At 38.3% G+C, this 25,166-nt stretch overlaps 1 protein-coding gene across 9 annotated transcripts in view; it reads left to right on the forward strand.

Moving 5' to 3' along the window:
- Positions 1-25,166, forward strand: part of Ktn1 (kinectin 1) — a 98,018-nt gene that overhangs the window by 63,917 nt on the left and 8,935 nt on the right. For 3 of the 9 annotated variants that reach the window (XM_050162387.1, XM_050162388.1, XM_050162380.1), the window contains 12 exons: positions 818-908; positions 2,824-2,892; positions 4,905-4,939; positions 7,072-7,162; positions 9,283-9,369; positions 12,485-12,574; positions 18,914-18,994; positions 19,540-19,629; positions 19,757-19,849; positions 20,951-21,022; positions 21,256-21,339; positions 21,496-21,579. In XM_050162387.1, the coding sequence (XP_050018344.1) occupies positions 818-908; positions 2,824-2,892; positions 4,905-4,939; positions 7,072-7,162; positions 9,283-9,369; positions 12,485-12,574; positions 18,914-18,994; positions 19,540-19,629; positions 19,757-19,849; positions 20,951-21,022; positions 21,256-21,339; positions 21,496-21,579 (967 nt within the window). The remainder of the gene's footprint in view (positions 1-817; positions 909-2,823; positions 2,893-4,904; positions 4,940-7,071; positions 7,163-9,282; positions 9,370-12,484; positions 12,575-18,913; positions 18,995-19,539; positions 19,630-19,756; positions 19,850-20,950; positions 21,023-21,255; positions 21,340-21,495; positions 21,580-25,166) is intronic. The other 6 variants (XM_050162381.1, XM_050162384.1, XM_050162383.1 and 3 more) reach the window with 3 other exon arrangements.

A 25,166-nucleotide genomic window follows, 5' to 3' on the forward strand; every position in this document is an offset into this window, starting at 1 on the left:
TTTATAAATTAATGAAGGATAAAAGTACTTGATGAGTCTTATATGTCTTTAGACACGGAGGATACTGAAAAGGATAAAGATAGGTTCTAGCCCTGAGAAAGTAGACACATCCTTTGGTGGTGTTAGGTGTTGAGAGAACTCTGTTGTTTAGAATGGAAAGGGCAGTTGGAATTGGCTTGGGCTAAATTGAAGCCTTACGTGTGTCAGGGAAGGCTCACTGGGTAAAGGTGCTTGCTCCCAAGGCTAAAACTCTGGTTGAGAGAGAAACTGACTTCTTGGTACTGTGGTACATAGTCACCCAGGGCACCGTGCCCCACACCCGGTGGGAGAGAATTGACCTCCTGTCAGTTATTTCCTGGCTTTTGGTGTGTGCCGTGGTGTCTGTATACCTACCTACCCTTCACTCCGTCTTTAGAAATAAACTACAAAGTTGAAAGAAGTAGAAGTATCAAATTAAACAGTATGTATATATCTTTAGTACAAGGATTGTTTTCTAACTTCTAGGGTTAATGAATTGTGGCTAAGACATTTTTTTATAGTAAGTAGCTGAAATGCTGTTTTGTATTTAGATTTTAGTTTTTTTCTCTTGTGCAATGCCATATTTACTTAAGTATTAGAATAAAGTATGCTGTTTTAGATTGTTTTGGACGAGGAAATATAAAGCTCTTGGAAGTACTGTCTTTTAAAACAAATCCTAAGTAGATAGAATAGAGAAATGGCTGGTAGACATTGATTGTGCTGTCTTTTTCTCAGGGACGATAGCATAGTCTGGTTTTTCTTTGTACAGTACTAAATAAGGTCCTTGTAAAAATTCTAGGTTGAAAGAAAAGGAAAATGAAATTAAGAGAATAGAAGCTATATTAAAAGATACAGAGAGTGATCTTTCCAACAAATCAAAGCTGTTACAGGTAAGTGTAAGTACTTAAAATTAATTAGTAGATGAGTTCTTTGATTGTTCAGGTTGTGGGCTGGTTCTGTCTTTTGAGAAAGTGCTCAGTTTAAGTTCTAGTGTTAAGACTTTTCATAGAAATGCCTTTTTTGATTTTTTTAACAGTTTGTTTTGTTTCATATTGACCAAATCCAGGGAATCTAAGGCCTTGTACATGCAAGACAAATGTTCCATCTATACTTACCTATATCACTAGTTTTTGATTTTTAAAGTTTTTTTTTTTTTTTTTGAGACAGTGTCTCAGCCTGGCCTTGAACTTGCTATGAAACCCTGGCTAGCTTCTAACTTGTGGTCCTCTTGCCTCTGAGCAGGAGTATTGGAATTAAAGGCATGTGAGTCAGCATGGCCAGGTGCCCTTTACCTTTAGTGAGTTTGTTCATTATGTACTGTATAAGCAGTCACAGCTGATGAAGATACCTGGGTATTTAGGGTTGTTCTCTAGTTACAAGTACACTTCATTAGCTATTGTTGCAAACATATTTTGAATACTATTTGTCTTATACTTTCCTAGAAGTAACATTCTGTGTTAATGGTTTAAACATGTTTACTTTGTTTTTAGCGATTAGTAGTTTAAAGAGAAACTCAGTTTGCACTTTCTATGTACTTACTACTCAAAGTAGCCGCAGACATTAGCCTGAAGGGGCAGGAGTCTGTAGCAGCGTGCAGTACCTTGGAGCAGCCTGGTCCATGTTTGTGCTCTAGGTGGAGCCGTTGTTATGTCACAAGCCCTCTCTCACTAAGTATGTTCAGTTTTGTTAGGCCACGCTGAAATGCTCCTTGAATGTGTTCTTACTTAAGCTCTACACTCTTGCCAACAGGACTGTTTTCCCTTCATGTCCAGCATTGGCAAAAGGTGTAGATACGATGTCATACCTAAAAAGAAGGATCATTTTAAATGGCTTTAGATTGAGAGAAGTTGAGATTTCTTAGTATGTTTAAGTCATGTGTATGTTAATTGATCTTTTAATTTTGTTCCACAATTGTTCTTCTGGGATGACTTAAAAAAGAACCTAACTTTAAGATCTTTTTATATAATATTAAAAATTGAAAATGAATGTTTTATTATGTGAGGTTTGACTATCTTTGACTCCCGTCCTCTCTTCTAAAATTGAGAGTGTTTATACATTGAAATATAAGCAGTTCCTGTTTTAAGTCACAGGAAGAAAGCACTCTCATTTTGTGATTTTGAACACTTTTGTGTTTCCTTTTAATAAGTAGAATTTTAGTTCATGTAGTTTACCGCACTGAGTGGTTAGAATAGCGTTCTAACCTTAGGAGGGAAGCTAACTGTGCAGTAAACTATCTGTCAGCACTGCAGTGCTCCCCGCGGGATTTTATAACGGTAGCAGCAGGCATCTCAGGTTGTCGCTGCCCCTGTCTGGAGTCTGTTTATATTACTAGATGACAGAAGAGCCTGTAACGATGCTGCAGTGTGGTGCTTGAGAACCTTGCCCTGGCAGATTCATGCCACCCTATACTAGAGTCTTAAAGGTGTTGGGTCAGTTTATTCTACTGAAACATACCCCTTCCAAGACTAGAACTAAATAAAGTTACTGTATTTTAATTTAGTGGTGCTTTTTTTGGTTTTTCGAGACAGGGTTTCTCTGTTTAACAGCCCTAGCTGTCCTGGAACTAGCTCTTGTAGACCAGGCTGGCCTCAAACTCACAGAGATCCGCCTGCTTCTGCCGCCCGAGTGCTGGGATTAAAGGAGTGCGCCAACACTGCCCGGCTAGTAGTGCTTTTTAATTTGGCCTTTTCCATCTTTTTAAAATTGTTACTGTTTTGGAGTTTTCCTAGACTGTATGACATTTGAAAACCTTATAGAAAAATAAAAGTCTCTGTTTAGGTATTCACGTTTAATTTTTGTTTATAGGAAGTACAAGATGAAAATAAATTATTTAAATCCCAAGTTGAACAGCTTACTCAACAGAACCACCAACAGGTAGGGATTATTCCAAGTCTCACCTTTTCCTATATGGTAGCTGTTTCCAGTTACTCTTGTTTTTACATGTTCATGGAGAGTAAAAGTAATGTTACTATCAGTGTTCCAGCTTGATTATATACATACACGTGTGTTCTCTGATCAGTGTTCCAAGTCTACTGTATGTGCACGCGTGTGGGAGTGCTTTGAATAGTGTTCTAGCTCTATTATATACATATGTGTGCGTGTGTGTTCTGATCAGTGTTCAAGTTCTATTATATTCATGTGTGTACTTGTGTGCTCTGTCCAGTGTTCCAACTCCATAATAATGTACACATGTATATGTATGCTCTGGTCAGTGTTCCAGCTCAATTATATGTGTGTATGCTCTGATCAGTGTTCCAGCTCTATTATATACATATGTGTGTGTGCTCTGATTAGTGTTCTAGCACTGCTGTATATGTGTATGTGCATGTGTGATCATTGTTTTAACTATTATAATATATATGTGTGCATATATGCTTTGATCAGTAGTCCAACTCTGTTATATACATATATATGTATGTATGTGTGTTCTAATCAGTGTTACAGCTCTATTATAATATATACATATGTGTGTACCCTGACCAGTTACAGCTCTATTTTATATATATAATAATAAACATGTATCTGTGTGCCCTGACCAGCTCTATTATATTTATATATAATAATATACATATATGTATGTGCCCTGATCAGTTATATATGTGAGCTATAACTGGTCAGGACACACACACAATATAATATATATACATGCACATGTATGTCTGTGCCCTGATCAGTTACAGCTCTATTTTATATATATAATAATATGCACGTATGTGTGTGCCCTGACCAGTTATAGTTCTAATATATATATACATATATATACACACACATGTATTAACACATATGTGTGTGCCCTGACCAGTTATAGCTCTAATATATATATATACATATACATATATATACATATACACACATATAAAATAATACATATGTGTGTGCCCTGGCCAACTCTATTATATTTACAGTTCTATTCTATTATATTTATATCTTTATGTGTGTATATATACACACACATGTGTGTGCTAATTAATGTTACAGCTCTTATATAAACATGTATGTATGTGTATGCATTGATGAGTGTTCCAGCTCCATTATAATATACACACGTGTGCATATGTAATCTGGTCAGTGTTCCAGCTTTATTATACTCATGTGTATGCTCTGATCAGTGTTCCAACTCTTGTTCTATACACACATGCTAATGTGCCTGCATATGCTCCAATCTTACAGAATGCTTTTCTTAGGAAGTCAGCTAATGTTTAGGCCCAGGTGTGTTGAAATCTAAGTGCACGTTTATCTTTTCTCCTTAAACAAAACATCAATAATTGGAAAGAAACTGATAGATATATAAGATAGATGTTCTAAGTAATGGGCTAGCATTAATATGCTTTTTAATATATAATACTGTTTGGTAAGAATAAACATAAGGTATTTTAAGAAGATATGCACTTTTTTTTTTTTTTGGCATTTTGGAGGTTGAACCTAGGGGCCTTGTGCATGCCAGGCACGTGCACCACCACTGAGAAAGTCCTAAGCCCTTCCTCATGTGTGCCACCCATTGTTCTCTGAGCATGCATGGGTAGATCAGAGACAGTCCGAGTCCCTGTTGACAAACTGGGGCGGAGTTTGAGGAGACTAGTCAGCATACTGTGTTTCCTTCGCATGTTATATAAAGTCACTTTTTTACTGGATGTGAGAAAAATCAGCTTTTTAAATTTTTGTTGTTGATTTTATTTAGTTTTAGGAGCCAATATGAAAAGTACCTTGGTGCTATACAAAGTAAACCCTTTATGGAATGATAATGAAACTTACCACTCAGTACACCTTATAAGTTTGTATATGCTTTTATTAAAACCTCTTGATTGGGATGCTGGCATAATAGAATATTTAATTTTGTTATGTTCTAAAAAGCTCTATTTTGAACTAACATTTAATTCTTTTAATAGGCATCTTTTCCCTCTCAGGAAGAATTACAAACCGTGTAAGTAATGCATTTATTCAAAGTTTGGTGTGTTATACAGTGTTGAATTACCTTTAGACAAGGAATTTAATGTAATTTCATGATTGTCTAAATGCTCTGGACTTCTGGCTTGTGGGCAGTTATGCCTTTCTATCTAAAGCGCCTTTTGAGGTATGTCTCCCAGTTTTGTGGAGGGAGGTGTTTGTGCTTGCTTTCTTATTCTTGTCTTCTGTAGACATTCAGAGAACTCAGATAGGGCGGAGCTGCACTCCGCAGGATTTCCTCAGGTCAGCACAGCCCTTAGCTCTTCTGCTTGCTCTTCCTTGGCCCACTCTGGACCCATGGTGCAGACTTTGGGTTTTTATGAAACTCAGAGTTGTTGGAGTGGTTGCAGTTCTCTTTGAAAGAGGCTTGTTTATTTGTTTGTTGTTTTTAAAATACTGGAACTCTCTTTCTTATTGCTCTTTGATTTATCTAAGAGGCTAATAATTGAAAGTCATTTCTGCTTACAGTTTGTTTGAAAATGCTAAATATGAGCCATTTTAAGTATATCAATAAATGATAATAGTCTAAATGTTTTCCCATCTTGACTTATTTGCAAAGTTGCCCATTTAGTAGGCTAGTTGTTAGTTGTTTAACTGAGCTTTGAGTTCAACTGCAGACATTTTCTCTAATGAGCTGATAGTATTTTGGGCTTCAGGAACCATAGCAAGTCCAGTTTCAAGCTGTTACTCTGTTTTGTGTACACATGGGTTTATTCTTGTTTATATGTATGTGTGTTTGTCTGCTTGTCTGTCTGTGTTTCATGGAGGTCAGAAAAGGATGTTGGATTCCCTGAAACCTCAGAGTGGTTGTGAGTGGCCTGATGTGGGTGCTGCGAACTGAAGCTGTGTCCTCAGCAAGAGCAGCAAGTGCTCTTAACCACTGACCTATCTATGATTCTAGCCCCTATTTTAATTACTGACACAGTGGTGCACACCGTAATCCCAGCTATTGGCATGATGAGACAGGTGGATTACTTGAGCAGTGAGTGTTGGACCGACCTTGGCAACATAGTTAGATTTTGTCTTAGCTCTTCTTCCCTCCCCCCCCCAAAAAAAACCACCCCTAAACCAAAACCAATATTATTACTTTATTAGTCAAACTTGTTACTGCCACCAAGATACTTGATAGCCCATCATCCTTAGCTCTACTGATGCTGGGCTATAATGGGAGAAGAGGATGTTAAGAACCCCATCTCAGAGGATCTGGACTGGGAACAAGGTAAACTTTTCAGTGGCCACTGCTAGTGATAATCTTTTCCCATATGGGTCTAACAGACCCTTTCAAAATAGCACCACCACGTGGGGCCAAACTCCCATCACATGAATCTTTTTGAGGAAGTAACTTCATGTCCAAAGTATAACAAACAGCTTTTAAGCTCCAGGACCAAGTTGGTTGTTGGTCAACACTTTAGTCGTCAGAAAGTTGTTTGTTATTATAACACAAGTAAATTCTGAAATTTTGTCTTTGTTTCTGCATTTCTGGGAAATAACTAAGGCAGGACCAGGAGAACAACAAGCAAAATCAAAACCATGAATCCTAAGATTGGGTAAAAATAGCAGTAGACACCGGGTTACTTTAATATAATGTTGTTGGTTTAATGAGCTAATTAGTCATAACTGATTTCATCGCTTGAAGTAAAATGCTTTTAAAGACTCCTTTGTCTCAAACTTACCCCCAGACCCCATTAAGACATTTCTACAGCTCAGATGGGTGCAGTTCAATGCGGGTAACCTTGAGCTTCCGGTCTTCCTGGCTCTGCTACCCAATTGCTGGTATTGCAGGTGCTGCACAGTCACACATGTGGGTCATATGTGAGATTGAACACAGGGCCTTATGCGTGCTTGGTGCAAGCCCTTTGCTGCTTGGGGAGCTACATCTCTAGCCCCAAAAATCAGTTTTGAAATTAAGAATTCATAGGATTGGTTCTTTATTTTACTTAGATCAGTAACTGATCTAAAATCACATTTTTCACAGTATTACCTGTCTTTCTTTTGTATTAAAAATATTGAAATGTAGGTATCTGAATGGTGTTATTGTTTAATATGTAAGTTGTGTTATTGTTTACTTTAGATGTTGTTTATCTAAAATATATTCACATTCTGATTTAGAATTTCAGAAAAGGAAAAAGAATTAACCGATCTTCGCAATGAGTTAGATTCTTTGAAGAATGCTGTTGAACATCAGAGGAAGAAAAACAATGTAAGCTATTATTCATGAACAACAGACTTTTCCATTGTAGAGCGTTAGTGTTGAAACGGCAGAGGTTTGTGTGTGTGTGTGTGTGTGTGTGTGAATTTCTTTTTCCTTTTTAGATGTCTTGATCTTTGTGTGAAAGCCCTTTTGATTTCTTCCTGTCTTTGGGGATGTTACTAGAGCAATCATTTTATTGGAAAACAATTTTAGTAGTAAAACGATGAATTTTAATACCAAAAAATACCAGTATGGAGCTTTTTTTTTTTTTAAAAAAAAAATCTAAATTGGTTGATTTTGTATTAAAATCTTTGCTTAGAAAAATAAATCTTTCAAACTTGTTATTTTAAAAACAAAGGTATTTCCTTTTACTTAAACAAGGTTAAACTTTTTTGTTGTTATTTTTGAGTTTTTTTCTGATAGACTAAAAGAATTATTAGGTTCAGTCTTTATAATTCAGCTTGCAAAGCCTACCTTGACTGCTCTTTTTATTTTGAGTGAGAGGCAGTGAAAATATTGGTAATTAAGTTTGCTAGTGGTCTTAGAACTGAATGTATGTCTACTAAAATGGGAATGATTACCAAAAAAAAAAAGTGCTGTGTGCTGTGAGTTCCAGGCCAGCCTGGTCTGCAAGAGCTAGTTCCAGGACAGGCTCCAAAGCAACAGAGAAACCGTGTCTTGAAAACCAAACAACAAAGCAACAACAAAATGGGAATGAGTAGTTCTTTCCGATCCTAAGTCCTGGTCCTTTACTGAGCAGACAGGTCCCCTCTTCCCAAAGGCAGTAACTTGTAGCTGTGAGTATTCCTGCTGGAGAAGTGTTCCACATGAGAATATGCTTGCTGATTGTAAGCAGGATCAAGATGTTCTTAGATGATAGGAGAATATCGATAATAAATGTATTTTTAATGTAAGTTAAATCTTTCAAAGTTTGTGTTGAATTGCTAACAAGTTGGCATTTCTTGTATCCTGAGTTTGTCAAAATTAGGTATGTGACTACTCTTTGTGTGTTATGTAATGTTAATCATTAACAGCATTACCTAGCCACAAAATTTGGCATGGATGGTACACTATATTTCTAACATTGTAACTGCTTTATTGCCGGGATTCTGAAATAAGGAAGACACAATAATGGAGTTTAGTTTATTTACCATCGCAACAGCAGCTCTGCAGGTCTGGATTTCAAACCTGTGGACTTCCTAGGGCAGTGGAGGCCAGCAGGGCGCAGCATCAGCCCGCTCCAATTCTGCTGCTCCTTTGTTCCATACATTGGCCAGATTTCTTAACTTTGAGCTGTAGTTTCCCATCTATAAGATGGGAATAAAAATCTCATAAATTATTATAAAGATTAATGAGAATTTGTTGCCTGCTAAATATGCAGTATTTGGCATCTAAACTTGCAATAAATGATAATTGTTGGCTTTTAACTTTTGTTTATTCCTAATTCTGAAGATGAATTATAACATATCGTTTTTATTTGTGTTTGCTAAGGAAATGCTTTCTTTCAGAGCTTGTGTTTAAATGGCCTGTTTCTCCTTAACGGAATGTGTTTTATCGTTTCTCTGCCTCATTTACTTCAGTCATCTGGCTAGTACAGTTGTGTCTGATTGCATGTGGGGTCCATGTTTGACCTTGCCAAGATAAAGAACACAGAGGGTTACTTTGCTATTCCTAGGAAGACTGGAAATGTACCAGTTTTATTTAAAATAGAGTTAGAGGAAAAAAGTGTTATGCGGCAGTTTACGGTCCTGCGGGTGATGTTGGACTTCACAGAAATTACAGAAGTATTTTCCAGTACTGTGTATTTGCTCTGTCCTTAGCTCTAATGCCTGCAATTGTGGTTGGTGTGTTTACCTTCAAATGCTTTCTTCTTTGTCACATTTGTACAGTTACTTGTTCTTAAAAACTGGCGTATTTAGTGTTGTATACTAAAACATGAGAAGTGGGCATCTTTATTTTCTCATTCAAACTTCTAAACATTACTTTTGTTTTAGCTAATATACACATTTTTCCATTGAAATAATTTTGCAGTAACAAGCATTTAAATGCAGTGCAAAATATTGATGAAGTTAAAGGAGAAATCTGTCAATAATGGATAAACTGAAATCATTCTTTCTAAAAATGATTAGGAGCTTCGGGAGAAAAACTGGGAAGCAATGGAAGCATTGGCATCAACTGAAAAAATGCTGCAGGACAAAGTGAACAAGACTTCCAAGGTTGTAATTAACTCCCAGACACGCCCGTGCACAGAGAAGTCTGCAGCCTGTCTAGATCAGGGCAGAACTTTCCTTTCACTGCACTTTAAACACAGTCTCTCCTTGTCCACATTTGCCATCGTCACCATCTCTGCTTTCATCTGTCTGCTCCTTGAGACCTTACTTCTGCTAGTCTGGTCTGTTGGGCAACCTTGTTGGTGTTTTGGTGAGCACAGCTGTAAGTGGTAGAGTCCAGACTCCTGCTGTGTGTGCAGACCTTCCTCCTTCCTTGTCAGATGCTGTGTGCCACTGGTGTAGTTGAGAGAACTCTGATGAAGTCCCTCAATCAGAGAAGTTGATGTGAATGAATGGAACAGACTTAGAAACCTACCATGTGTCTGTGGTGCATAGTAAAGTGGGGTGTCTGAGCATACCAGGAGGATTCAGGCAAGGTAGGAAACAGCAAAATCTTAAATAGTACAGAAAAAGTTCCAATTCCAAGTATTTTACTGGGGATGATTCCTCAGAAGAGAGGGACTTAAAACTCTCTATTTTGAAGTGGCTGGGCAGTTGTGGCCCACATGTCCTGTGAAGTATGGAATATTAGTATGAATGGAGAATTCTCTTGATGAGTATATAAAATACTTCCGACAAAAATGTTCCCTTCATTTCCAAAACAACAAAGGACATTCTTCTTGAGCCTTGTTTGTCCACTAGGGAGAAGCGTCCTAAGAGTGGAGTAATAGACAGTGGGACAACTGAGTATGAATGCAACATGAACATTGAATTTTGAAGCCAGGTTAATTAATGCCCCTATATGATTGCATATGTGTCCACATTCTGAAAGTGTTTGTGTGCCAAGGTAATCTGTTGTGTTTTAATTACAAAGTCTTTTGGATATTTGAAATAGTTTCTTAGTGGCAGCACAATTTTATGATTTGCTAATTTTATATGTGTTTATGTCCTTTAGTGCAGCAGATTTATGCTTACTGTGGTACTTAACTTGGTGAAAATTTTCATTCAGTTTTAGATTGAGAGAGTTGGCAGCTATTACTGCCAGAGGGATTTAGGCCAGAGACTGAGGCTCTAGCCACACAGATGCAGTTTAATTGTGAAGGGTTCCTGTTGTTCAGTCACCTGTCACAAAGGGGACTTTCTAGTATGGGTTTTTCACTATTTAGAGCTAATGTGTTCTTCATGCTTTTCCTGCACAAGGCATTGCTGCATCTTCTAATGCACAGAGGGAACTCCAGTATGTGCATGCTGGCTTGATGCTAATGATTTATGGGAATAGACTCCAGTCTTTCCTTAACAGAATTGAGTCCATTCACAGCATGGATGTAAAGTGATGCGTGATTTACTAAGTGCCACACATTATGATGCGACTACATAAAGCACCTTTAATGTTTTTAGGTGCTAGAAATAAAATCAAAATGAAGGATAGCTCACTGTTCTTAGATGTTTATTTATTTATTTATTTTGAAGCAGGCTTTCTTTGTATAGCTGTGGCTGTAGATGTTTAGTTTTCTTTTTTTTTTTTTTTGATGTTTAGTTTTCTTTCTTTCTTTTTTCTTTCTTTTTTTGATTGGGTCTCAGTATGAAGACCATGCTGGCCTGACACTTGAGATCCTTCTGCTTCAGCTTCCCAGGTTTGGAGATTGCAGGCAAACTCTATCATACCAGCTTGTGGTTTTATTGTTATTGAGCTACCACACCTAGCCTAGAGTTACGTTTATAGTAATAAATACTTGTTAGAAACTGTAAATGACAGACTTACATAAAAGATACTTTGTATATTCTGATCAATGGAGGTTCTAAAGAAATAATTCAGTTTCTAAAATTAGATCCCTTTCAAGCATTGAATGGAAATTCTATTTACAACCATATTTATGTCAAATGAAAACTTTGTAACTAAAACATTCTCTGTAGAATAGTTTGTGTGGTGGCTGTTGATTACAAGCTAATCTTTCTCCCTCTGTGGTTCAGGATGCTTCTATTTCATGTTACCTGTAGTCAGATGAGATCAGTCACCTTAATTATCTCTGAAATAGCAATTGTTTTTTTTTTAATTGCTATTTCATATACCTTACTTTGTGCAGTTAGGTATATACGTACAAGTTTTTGGACTTTTCTAAATTATTGAAAATACTTGGTAAAACAGCTATTCTAGAACATTACTACTAATCTTTAGTAGTACAGCACCTTTTAGTGTGCATAGAATATGAAATTTCTAGTTTCTGTTGTAATAGTTTAGGTTAACATTTTCTTAAATTGTCTTAAGTCAGGGACAGACTTCAAAGAGCTGAGAGATGGTTGAGGTGCTGCTTGTTCCCCTCTTGTCATTTTCTGGACTCCAGTAGTGTGTGGAATGATTTTGTTGGCTTTGGTGTACATTTTTATAGGTTTATAGTATCTTTCTCTTTGTTTGCTTTTGAATCTTACAGAAATAGTTTGAACATTAGATTTGAAGAGAATGTGTGTGTGATCAGATTGTTTCCCTAATTTTGACAAACCATGATTCTGAGTTTATAATTGGAGTAAGAGTAAGAATTCAAGAAATTTAGATTAAACATTAGTAATAGTTGAAATTTACTGCCCACTGTATATCAAAAGTATTCTTATTAATGTTTCTAATTAGCCCCGCCCTGCCCCCATTCTTACTTCCCATCACAGTTTATTTTTCCCTTTGTTTAACAGGGCAGGATAGTGTCACTGCTCTTTCGCTAACCTTTACTGGGCTCTAAGCCTCATTTATTTCTCCCAAGTACGTTTGTCTTGGTAAAGTCGTCTGTGAGGTTTAGTTGATAGGAAGGGATGTGTGTGAAGTGTTCCTGGAGGGGCAAAGCACTTTATTTCTAATACCAAAGACAATCCATATTGTCAGTTACTGCTTTGGCTTGATGAACTCAAGGTATTATTTAATATTTAGGATGTTTTAGAGATTCTGCAGATTTTGTCTCTAAGGAAGTATGTTTTACTTACTTCCTTAAAGTGACAAAATTATATTTTTTAATATTAAAGTAAGTTTTAAAAATTGACTTTTTTCTTCATTAGAGTTTCAAAGGTCTTAGCTCCTCCCACCCCCTTGAAAAATTGTATAACCATGTATGTTTGACCCGGTATGTCTTCTCTTTAGGAAAGACAACAACATGTGGAAGCTGTTGAGTTAGAGGCCAAAGAACTTCTCCAAAGATTATTTCCAATGGTGTCTGTCCCTTCTAATTTGGTAAGATGAATCTGTTGCTTTTTAACGTTTAACGTTAATTATGTAGGAAGTTGTCTGTAGCAGCATTTCATTTCTGAGTTTGATTTGTTAGCGTGCTGAACTGCTCAGTGTCCCTGTGACTTACCAGACAGGTGCGCTTCCAAGTAACTTGGCTCAAAGCTCATCTGTCTGTGCCTGAAACTTCTGTTGTATTTTATCAAATTGAATGGCTTTAGATGTGTTTGGAAAAGAGTTTTTTTCTGAATGGAAAACAAAACCAACAATAAAGTGACTACTTCTTAGTTTTAACAGCTGTCCTTTAATGTATTCCACCCCATGGCCATGATTTTCATCTATTCTTCACTCCAGGTGTGAGGTTGAACATGGTTCTAGTAGGATAGGAAAGTAGCTTGCTCAGACAGCAGCAAGTATTTGAGGGCAGAGACGATCAGGGAATGTCCCTGAAGTTACTAAAATGGTGAGATAGGCCTTCTTAAATTTTTAATAAAAAAGTGTAGGCAATGTGATAACAGTCCCAGGACCAACTCACGTTGGGAGTCACTGTGCACGCTCGTGTTAATACATGAGTGACTTTAGACTTCCCATTATCAGAGTTCTCAGCCTTCCCGTTGCTGTGTTGCCCTTCAGTAAATACAGTACCTCGTGCTGTGGTGTCTCAGCCATAAAATTATTTCCTTGTTACTTCATAACTATAATTTTGCTACTGCTATGTATTGTAATGTAAATATTTTTTTGAGATAAAGATTTGGCTGAGGGCTTGTTACTTAATGTTGAGAACACATGGCTTGGTACATTTTCTTAGTAAGACATTCTCATCTTGTTTCCTCTGTGTCTGGCAGGTGACTGACTCTACACCTTTCTTCTTTCCGGAATTCTCTTAGTCTGCTTACCCTACCTATATTTTCTGTCTGACTATTGGCCAATACTCATGACACAGTGTACAAGAGCATTATCCCACATCATTTCCCCATTTTTTCTGTTCAAAACAAGAACTCTGAATTTAATCTCCTTTGTTTAGCTTTGTTTTCCTAACCATTATCCATAACAACTTATAACCAATACTTGAAACAAACATCCATAATCCATTTTTTTGAGAATGTGCGTGTAGTTTTCTAGACTACTTCCTGCTGATTGGGGGCACTGATATTCTTATGGGGACCCAAAGGAAGTTTAGGATTTATGATCAAGTCCTGACTGAAGTCTTCTGTGAGGCTGGATCATCTCAGTCAGCAGTCTCGAGGCTGTTATTACCCACTTGGCAGCTTCTCACAAGTCCTCCATGCTGCGGGTTGGACTCTTCAGTCATTGCCAGGAGACTTCCTGGAGATGCAGCTGCCTTTCAGTCACCCATACTTTTTTTTTGTTGTTGTTGTTTTTGTTTTTTGTTTTTTTGAGACAGGGTTTCTCTGTGGTTTTGGAGCCTGTCCTAGAACTAGCTCTTGTAGACTAGGCTGGTCTCGAACTCACAAAGATCTGCCTGCCTCTGCCTCCCGAGTGCTGGGATTAAAGGCGTGCGCCACCACCGCCCAGTGAACCTGATTTTTCTTAACCCAAAATGAATCCACAGCCTCACATTTCCTGTGGAAACAAAAGCAAAACCTCTTCTCCAAAGTAACGTATCTTTTGACTTAAATTTTGAAGTCAAGGTATTTTCAAAATATATAGGTTGTATTAATCCAGCAGCATTTATAATCATGTCTTTTAGCAGCTGTTGCTCCTTCCTCAGCAGTCAAACAATTCAAAAACAATATCATAACATACAGTATCCCAATTCTCAATATAGTTTTCATCTTTATGTGGCTTTTTCTTTTTACTCCATTTCTTTTATTTTTTATTTTTTGTTTTTTTTTTTTTAAGATTTTTTAAATTTAATTTATTTATTTATTATGTATGCAAACATTCTGCCTCCATGTATGCCCACATGCCAGAAGAGGGCGCCAGATCTCATTACAGATGGTTGTGAGCCACCATGTGGTTGCTGGGAATTGAACTCAGGACCTTTGGAAGAGCAGGCAATGCTCTTAACCCCTGAGCCATCTCTCCAGCCCCTATATTTTGGTTTTTTGAGACAGGGTTTCTCCGTGTATCTTTGGCTGTCCAGGAATTCATGCTGTAGACCAGGCTGGCTTCAGACTCACAGACATCTGTCTACCTTTGCCTCCCAAGTGTTGGGATTAAAGGTGTGTGCCACCATACCTTGAACTCACAGAGACCTGCCTGCTTCTGCCTCCCAAGTACTGTAATTAAAGCCATGTGTCACCACACCCAACTACTTTATTTCTTTTTAGAATACTTTCTCTGTCCTTTTTCTCTCCCAAACCTACATATATTTTTAAACATTGTAAACCGTTGAGAGGTATTTTTCATCTGAATCTATCTTTACTGCATATTTCTATCTTTTTCTGACCACGTGAATCTTTAATCTGCTAAGCAATAGGTTAGTATTAAAGCTGCCTCTTTGGTGGCTAGATTCACCCCACTCCTTACCTTTTTGAGAGTCTAGCTTCATGGTGGAGGTTCTGGTAGGAGCCACATTTATTGCCACAACTCTGTAGAGTTTCTAGTTCCATGCCATCACCAAGAAGCTTGCTGCTTCATATGGTTTATAAACACCATTTAAGAGTTTGGTGGTAGGGCCTCTTAGAAGATCTGCCATGTGATTTTTGCTAATGCTGAGTCAGGAAGGCTTTAAGGAGCCATGCCTCTGCTTGCTGCTAGTAAACAGAGGCTATCGGAGTAAGAATACAAAGAAACTGTGCTTGACTCTGTTCTTGTTTGTCTAGAATCCTTTTTTAAGCTTTCTCCGGCTTTATGTGGAAATTCTTGCTAAATGTTTGGGTGCCTTTTGTAGCATAAAGTTTAAGTCCCTCCTGGTCCCATAGCCGTCCGGTCCCAAAGAAAGAAAGAAAGAAAGAAAGAAACAAAGGCTTATATTAACTATAAACTGTTTGACCTGTTAGCTCAGGCTTATTATTAACTAGCTCTTACAACTTAACTCATAATTCTTGGCTATGTTTAGCATGTGGTTTGGTACCTTTTCTCAGTAAGGCATTCTCATCTTGCTTCCTCTGTGTCTGGCTGGTGACTGACTCTCTGCCTTTCCTCTTTCCACAATTCTTCTGGTCTGTTTGTCCTACCTATAGTTCCTGTCTGGCTTCTGGCCAATCAGAGTTTTATTAAACCAATATGAGAGACAAATCTTTACAGTGTACAAGAGCATTATTCCACAGCAGAGAGCCTCTGTGTTAGATCACTCAGAAGGAGCTCAAGCATCAGAGCATTTTATCAGCAAATATTTTAACGCATAGTCCTAAGAGATGAGAATTATTTTATTTAAAAAAATAAATATTAATTTTACATATTTAGTCATTTCCCTAATTTTCATATACATTTCTCATGCCAATTGAATAATAAGATATAAAATATAGAACTCAAATAAGATTAACATGTGATTGGTGTTTTCGGCTGGCTGATTCCCTGCAATTGTACTGCTTTTCATTTTTTTTCATTTTTAGCTTAGAAGTGTCCTGTTACAGTAGTAACAGGTAGTTTCTGGTAGTTTGGATTTAGCTGACTGAATGTCCAGTGCTAGTGTGTCCTCTGTCCTTTGTATAACTCATACATTGGCACCCATTAGAGGCTTATCTGATTCAGGCTCAGTATTTCAAGGTGGGTAGTGGGAACTGAGGTCTGTAACATCTGCTTGCCTGGTTTAATGGAGCTTCCTCAGGCTGTCTGTGATGGCCTTTGCTAGCTGCTGTGCCTTGGGCTGTAGCAAGATGGTCCTCATTTATTGCATACAGTTAGAGCTTCAAGCGTGGAATGGCCCCTTCCTCTAGGTGGGTGCAGGGGTGCGCTGTATGAGTAGTAGAACGTTAGCTGCTTTCTCTCTTTAGGGTCTGTGTACATACATCCTACTGTTACTTCACACAAGGAGGGAAGATTCCTGTTTCCTCTGTAGCTGTGGGGAGGGTGCACAGAACTGAAGAAAGGTCTTTTATTAGACAGATCACCTAGGGGAAGGGGCTGCTTATATATTACATAGCCTTTTCTTTTGTGGCCATAATCTGCTTTTGTTTCTACTTTATATTTTATTGGTGGATTTACTTATTTGACAATATTTCATGAGCCAAGAATGCTGAAGACCTGCAATTTCTATTCTTCAAAGATTCTAGATATCACTTTTTTTTCTAATTAAAAAGATATTTATGTATATTGGTGTTTTGCCTGCATGTGTATCTGTATGAGGGTGCTGCGCACCTTGGAACTGGAGTTAAAGACTTCTGTGAGCTGCCACGTGGGTCCTGGGAATTGAACCCAGCCAGGTCTTCTGGTAGAACAGCCAGTTCTTAGCCACTGAGCTGTCTCTCCAGCCCCCAGAGTTTTTCTTTTAATATTAACAGACTTATTGTTTGTTCTGCTACTACTTGCTCGCGGGTTTGGGGATATGGTCTTGCCACACATGCAGCTCAGGCTGGCCTTGATTCCTGATCCTTCTGTCTCCAAATCCTGACCTGGGATTATAAGTATGTGCCATCGTGCCTGGTTAAATTTATCTTAATGACATTATTTATTGACATTCAATAAGTAAATCTAAATCACCATCAGACATTATGATATTCTTTGTGTTTTGTTCACATTCTTGTTAAAAGATGAAACTTGCTTCATGCTGTCTGTATTTTAAAATATATATTAAACTTTTCATGTGCTAGTTAAAAGAGTTTTGTATTCTAGGTTTTTAAAAGAACTACTTAATTTAGCCAGACATGGTGGCTCACACGTCTAATTTCAGGAAGGAGAGGTAGGCCATCCTGGTCTATATGACAGACTAGCCAGGACTGGATACACGAGAAAACAAAAACAGAATTACCATAAACCTCATTATTATTGGGATAAATTAGCATAACTAGAGTTTTTTTTTTTATTGCTTGCTATTGCCACTGTATAAAATAGATCCAGATAGGGAACTGTTTAATTTTGTTTTAATTTATGTTGGATTCCAGTTTGCTACTCTACACTGTTGTGGTTTGAGCTTGTATTGTGAGAATGCCATTCTTTTAAATGGATAGTGGCTTTTGACATTGACAGACCACGAAAGCATTGCAGCGTGGGGTGATGTCAGCACCACTCACTTTTCCTTGTAGTCCTTCTAGAATGCCCCTTTTCAGCTACAGAAATGAAAGCTTCATATTACAGTTAATAAACATTCTATCCGTTTCCTTTATCAATTAAACTAAACCAAAAATGTAAGAAGAAACTTGATTTTACAATATTAGACACTTGTTATCACCTTTTAAAGTTCTGTTAACAAGCTTCAGAAATTTATATTTTTTTTCTAAAGTTTCAGATAATGGCTAAAACAATAATAAATGTATTGTTTTCTTTACTTGACCTATAAACAGAAACCAATTTTTTGTTGGTGTTAAATAAATGTGTATCATCCCCATTATGATTTAAAATGTGCTTCTAATGCACGTTTTGTTTTTTAATTTGAAGGTGAACATTGGAATACCTTCAAAGAATCTGAAATCCTCTGAACAGAACCCCTTTCGTTAGACTTTGTATTTTTGAATTCTACTTCGTTTTAAGAATTGTTTCACCTGGAAAAGTTTTTGAAAAGCTGCTCATTCTAGATTTTGAGTGTTTTAGAGATTAAGCTTGGCAGCTTTTTGCTCATGCATACTTTTCGGGACAATAGAGCATGACATGAGTTCTGAGCTGAGGTCTGTTGCCATCGCTTCCAAAATTCAGTGCGAAGAACTTGGTGTGGATAAAAAACATTTCACTTTAGAGTAATGTGTGCGTATTTAGTTTTTAGTGAACATTATTTATTTACTTATTTATTGCTGGCCATGGTGGCATTTGTCTTTACTCGTAGCACTTGGGAGGCAGAGGCAGGAGAATTCTTTGTGAGTTCAAGCTTAGCTAGGCAACATATTGAGGCCCTGTTTCAATTTTTTCCTTTCTCTCCTTCCCTTTTTCCCTCCCTCCCTCTCTCCTTTGCTATAGTTTCCCTATATAGCCTAGGTTGGCTTGAAACTCACAAGTATCCCAGGTTGGCCTTGAACTCAGTATCTTCCTGTTCATGCTTTCTAGGCTGTGTAGCTATAGGCATGTGGCATCATTTGGCTTTTAGTGTTTTTTGTTGTTGATGTTTATTTTTAAAAACTGGATTATGTTCAATCTGTGAAAGTTATATCCTCCTCTGATATATGTATAACGACAGTTTATGTAGCTTTCTTTTATAATGGTCTGATTTGGTGCTTTTAGATGCTTGAATATTTCTTTTAATAATCAGACTTTTTTGGAAATTGATGACCTGGACCTTTCTCCCCACAGAGTTACAGTGAATGGTTACGTGGCTTTGAAAAGAAGGCAAAGGCTAGTGTGGCTGGGACGTCGGACGCAGAGACGGTCAAGGTCAGTTCAGGAGATAAACAGACTGTGAGGTGGAGCAGTCAGACCTTGTTCTCAGTAACGTTGGGGTGATGAAAGGATGAAAGGATTAGTTGGGTAATGAAAAGAATGTGGTTCCTTCAGTTTTAAAACCAAATGTTTAATTACTGTTATTTCTTTTTGGTTTAATTTTTGAAAGTAAAGATCAGCTGAGATACGTAGTTAGTCTCACTGGCTTCTGAAGCACCCCAGACAACTTCAGCCGCACTCAGAAACTGGCTTCCTTCTTAGCCTTGACCACAGAGAGTGCAGGCCTACTGTGTGGCATGAGCATTGTAGTGTCTATTTATGGACACTACTTAGTTGTTCCACTGTATAAAGAGTACATCCTTGCTGTAAATGTCACAGATGGACATCATGTGACCAAAAGGTCATCAGCGTGCATTGCTGCTTACGAAGGTTGAAATGTAATATCCTGTCATAAGTCATTTCTCCCGATTATTATGTCCTCAGATATTGAAACTAATATGAAGTGTGACCCTCCTAGTTGTCATTGTTTTTCTCTGCAGGTTTTGGAGCACAGGTTGAAAGAAGCTGATGAAATGCACACACTGCTGCAGCTAGAGTGTGAAAAGTACAAGTCCGTCCTTGCAGAAACGGTAGGAAATGACTTGAATTACATTTTGATTTTATGTGTAAGTTGTTAATGTATTTCTCCTGGCCTATGTGATTTTATCTTGACACTAGAATATGAATTTTTCAGACTAATTCTGCTTTTGTCTACAGGAAGGGATCTTACAGAAGCTGCAGCGAAGTGTGGAACAAGAAGAAAGTAAATGGAAGGTTAAAGCTGACGAGTCACGGAGGACGATTAAGCAGGTATTTAAGGACAAGCTTAGAGCAGCTGTGCCGAGCAGTGGGGTCCCCACTAGTGTCCTCTGGGATCTGTGATATATCAGCTACGCCTTACACCATGGTGGGGTAGGGAATCATGTGAAGTAGCCCTGGCTGATTCTGATTCTTCTGTGTGAAAACCACTCACTGGAGTGACCAGCGGGCGGGATAGCAGGCACAGTACCTTGAAAGTGATGGTACCACACATGACAACAAAGTCAAGAAGCCCAGATTCAGAATTAGTCTTCAAATAGTGCTCTATCCATAGCACATTGTATTTAAGAAAAGACTGAGTCATTCTTCTGTTTGTGTTTTGTTTTTTTCTTGGTAGTCTTATCTTTTCTGCTATTTTCACGGGTGTAGTGAAGAAACAAATGCATGAGGTACCTTGCGTGTGCAAGCTGCAAGCAGGCTGTGTATGTCGTTCTCTCTAGCTTTGGAGCCTGTGCTGGAACTAGCCTGGTCTACAGAGTGAATTTCAGGAGGCTCAAGAACTACAGAAAAACCCTGTCTTGAAAATCCAAAACACACCTTTGGGGATTAGATATAGCGATTAGCTATTAATGTTAACAAAATTAAGTGATTCTAGCTGGCTCTTAATACAGGATCATATAGATAGGTAGGTTCCGAGCATTATTGAAATGAAGTTGTATGTGAGTGAGGCTCTTATTTTTAAGAACTTTGACAGTTCAGTATGGGGTGCATTTTGAAACTTCTAAGTGGGGTTGACGAAAGGTTCATAGGTAAAGGCAGCTGCCAAACCTGACAACCTGCTTCCATCCTCAAGACCCCACATGGAAGGAGAGAACGGATTCCTGCAAGTTGTCCTCTGACCTCAGACGCACAGTGCCTTATATTTGCCCCTTCCCCAAATAAAATAAGTAAAAATTTAAAAAGCAAAAATAACAAAACTCTAAGCTAGGATTTCTACCCTGTGATCTAGTATAGAACATTTGTAGATGATACCATGTCACAGTTCAGAATATGGACACCTGTGTGAGAGTGGGAGCCTGTGCAGTCCACTCTTGTGGTGAGAGTGGGGTGCCTCTGTCCCCAGTGGCTCTCTTACGCTGTCTCATGTTTCAGATGCAATCCTCCTTTACGTCCTCAGAGCAAGAGCTGGAGCGACTAAGAAGAGAAAACCAAGATATGGAAAATGTATGTTATTTGATAGTTATACTTGTAACCTGTGAACCCATTTTTATCATTTTGAGTTGCCCAACTATCTATTTTAAGGCTACTTTTATATCTAATGATATAATTATGTTTTTATTCTCTTGAGTAGTTTGAGTTAATACAGTTTTAAATTCCTGAGTATCCTAACCTCCCATTATGGGAAAAACCATGGAAGGAAAATGGCAATGTATTGACTTCCTTGTTTTGTGTGACAGCTGAGAAGAGAACGAGAACACTTGGAAATGGAGCTAGAGAAGGCAGAGGTTGAACGGTCAACTTATGTGACAGAGGTCAGAGAGGTACGTGTGACAGAAGTTCTTTAAAGTGCTTTTCAATTCAAATTAAGTAGAGACAGAGTGTTTTATTTCCGTTTAAGTTGTGTAGAAGAGCTTCCAGGTAGCTACCAAGTATGGGTCGTCCTGGCGATCAATCTTAAACTTTAAACTTCATTGCAGCTGAAAGATCTGTTGACTGAGCTGCAGAGAAAGCTTGATGACTCATATTCTGAAGCAGTAAGACAGAATGAGGAGCTTAACTTGGTAAGCAGCTGGCCTTCCTCTGAGCGCCGGTGGGCTCTGGAGACACGCGTGCTGGGGTGGTGACCCCACCAGACTCCTGGCTAACACCTTTAGCTTGGCACTTCTGTTCAGTGGGAGCCAGTCTTCCTCTTCTGATGTCTCTGAAGATGGTTTTTCTTTTCTTAGCTCTTAATTATGGCATGTTTGGCTTTCAGCTATATTTCAAAGTTTCCTGCCTTTTCTATTCTAATTTCTCAAACAATGTGTTACTTTTTGGTGAATAAAGAAACAAAAGATTGGAGGGGTAGCAAGGATTATTTTCTCAAGCCGTCACAGGTAACTGGGCTTCCCAAGTGTCTGGCCTGTAGGGAGCTTGTGAAAGTGCACAGATATGTGTTCTTCGTTCAAGGGAGTGACCCAACCTGAGCTTCTAACTCGTTGTTTTAAAAGTAAATTTCAGAACTTTTAAAAGTAATTTATTTGTTCTTTCTGTTTGTTCTTTTGAGACAGGGTCTATTTATTACGTAGACTGATCTCGTACTCACAGTAATCCTTCTGTCTCAGTCTTTTAGCTGGGATTACAGATATGAGCCAGTATTCATTATCAATATATTGTCTAGCACATAATAACCTAAAATGACTGACTGATTCCCTCCTTCCCTTCTTTTTCTTTCTTGTGGTTCTAGGAATTAAACCTAGGACCTCATGCATAATAGTCAGGCATTCTGTCTCTGAAGTATATCCTCAGCCCCTCCCCCCTTTTTATTTTGATAAAGGGTCTTGCTAAATTGTCTAAGGTAGCTGAGAGATTTTAATAGTCCAGGTCATCTCAGCCTCCCAAGAGGTGGGGACTGTGCTACCAGGTCTAGCTGCAGCTCAATGTTTTAAGACATGAAGTTCTTTGCATTCCTGTTGTTAAAGCTTTAGGGATTTGTACCGATTGTTGACATGCTGAGCTGTTAGGTGGAAACAGCTGTCTTGTTCTGTTTCATAGCTAATCATTGTATCTTCCTGTGATGTAAAATTTTAGGAAGAATCCAGTAGGTTTCTCTTCACTCTAGATTGTTTCATTGAGCTCTGCACAGGTACAAGGAGAACCTCCACCTCATTTACTCCCATTCCTGGGCGCTCTTTGTCACCGCAGTTATGTTAGGGAATGCGTTTCTTTTTACTGTTAAAAGTTTTTAAGTTAACGCTTAATACTGTGTTTCAGCATAGCATCTTCATACGTACCTCTTACCGTTCTCTTCCTCCCTACCCTTCCCTGTCTTCCCTTGTTTCCTCTACCTGGTTGTTTGCTCCTAATTGGCGTTCTTGGCCACATAATCGAGGCTAGCCTTGAACTGGCAGCACTCTGCCTGCCCCCGCTTGCAGAGCATTGTGATTTACTGAGACTTACAGGTGTGCACCATGGCGCCCAAGATGCATGCCAGTGATTTATTAGAATTAGTTTCTAAGAGTTGTATGAGAAGTAAATACAGAGTACTATGTATATGTGTATGTATGTGTATAGTGGGCGCACCCACACACCCACCCACCCCTATTTTTAAAATTTGTTTCACTTAGCAAACCCTTGTTTTAATTAGACCCATTTCCATTGCAATATAAGACTAGTTTTGTGCATGTATTTGCTGTATTTTACACCTGCCAGGCCTGTGGTATGCCACCGTGGTAAGCCTATAATGTGGTTTAGAAGGTTCCTTCTGCTATTAGAAGACCATTTTAAGTGATTGTAATAGTTGCCTTATTTTAAAATAAAATGAGTTTGCTTGGCCATATACACATCGTTGTGTTCTTGTGCCAAAAGGTGACCTTCTCTGCCAAAGAGACTGAGCTCTCAGTTAAGTAAGAAAAGCAAATAGCTTTAGGCATTCAAATTTGGTTCCCCAGATAAATTGTCCAAGTGGAAATTCCCCATTCCATTTTAAATGTCAGTGTATTTGTTTGCTTGTTACTTACTTGTTATTCTTGTTTAGTCTCCAGAGGTGTTTGGAAAGTCATGCCTGTGGCTTGGAGGCAAAGTCAGTCATTTTTTCTTTCCATTTTTGAGACAGGATTCTGTGTAGCCCTGGGTGTCCTAGAACTCACTCTGTAGACCAGGGTGGCCTCAACTCAGAGATCTGTCTGCCTCTGCCTCCCAAATGCTGGAATTAAAGGTATACGTCACCATGCCTGGCATTAACTTTTGAGGCAATATGGATGATTTCCTTTCTATTGAATTAGCACAGTTGTGAGAGAAGAGTTAAAGTCAGTATATGGGTGCTGAGCATCAAACCAAGGTCCTCTCTAAGAGCAGCATATTCTCTTAAACACAGCTAACTGTTCAGTACCCCAACTGACTTTTGTATTTGGAGTTTTTCATCGGGCCACTGGCTCTCCAGTAAATGACACAGAGACTCACTATTATTTATGAAAGCTCAGCTATAGCTTAGGGGTTGTTCCTAGCTCTTAGAACTTAAATTAACCCATTTCTGTTTTTCTACATCCTTCTATGTGGCTTGTGGCTCTTACCTCTCCTCCTGTACATCCTGCTTCCTCTGCATCTGGCTGATGACTCCGCCCTGCTTCTTCCCAGTGTCATCTATCCCCTGGAAATCCTGCCTAGCTATTCTATTGGCCATTCAGCTTTTTATTAAACCAATCTGAGCGACACATCTTTACAGTGTACAAAAAGATTATTTCACAGCATTTCCCCCTTTTTGTCTAAATAAAAAGGAAAGATTTTAACTCTAACGTAGTAAAACTATATACAGTAAGAATAATTATCAGACCGGGTGGCACTTTAATCCCAACACCTAGGAGGCAGAGGCAGGTGGATCTTTGTGAGTTCGTGGTCAGCCTGGCCTGAAAAGCGAGTTCCAGGTCATACAGAGCTGTTACACTGAGAAACCCTGTTTTTAAAAACAACAACAAAGAAAACAACAACAACAAAAAAAAGAATAAATAAATAAATAGAAAAGAAAGCTTTAACAAATGAAACTATATACAATAAGAACAATTATCAAGTAAGAATTACATTTACAATGTCCAGTCCATTTGTATCTGGCATATTAGAATAAAATAATGCCATTATTTATTCTATCTTGATGAGCCCAAACTCTGTACCTAATTTACCTTGTGTCAAACTAAGGAAACTATACTATTACTACATAGACTCTCCAAATCCGGGAAAGACTTGGGCAGTGCAAGCCACTTTCAAAACTAAGAAACGACAGAGACAGACACCTCAAGGTGACTAAGAACAGCTGGACAGTCACAAAAGATTTCTCAGCAATGCTGGGGAATCCATCTTGGCCTATAGGCCTAGAATTATCTGACAGACTTTTCTGTGAAGCAGGAATTTTGAAGAACTGTCACACCATGTTTTGCCAGAGTTCAGCAGCTGCATTCCTATGTGTCCTGCAGAATGTCTGGCAGACTTTTCTATGAAACAGGAGATTTCACGGACTGACCTGCCTTATCTTGGCAAAGCTCCAAAGTTTTTTTCCTTTGTATACTGATTTTACAGTTTGGACAGCATACGGTCAGCAGTTAGGACAAGTGCAGTTTCTTGCCCAAATGGCTAGCCTTGCCACATTGAAAGCAAACTCCATGTGGAGTTTCTTTGA

The sequence above is a fragment of the Alexandromys fortis genome, unplaced genomic scaffold, assembly GCF_014885135.2.
Source record: "Alexandromys fortis isolate MF-2015 unplaced genomic scaffold, M_Fortis_MF-2015_v1.1 scaffold_130, whole genome shotgun sequence".
In the NCBI taxonomy this organism is placed as follows: domain Eukaryota; kingdom Metazoa; phylum Chordata; class Mammalia; order Rodentia; family Cricetidae; genus Alexandromys; species Alexandromys fortis.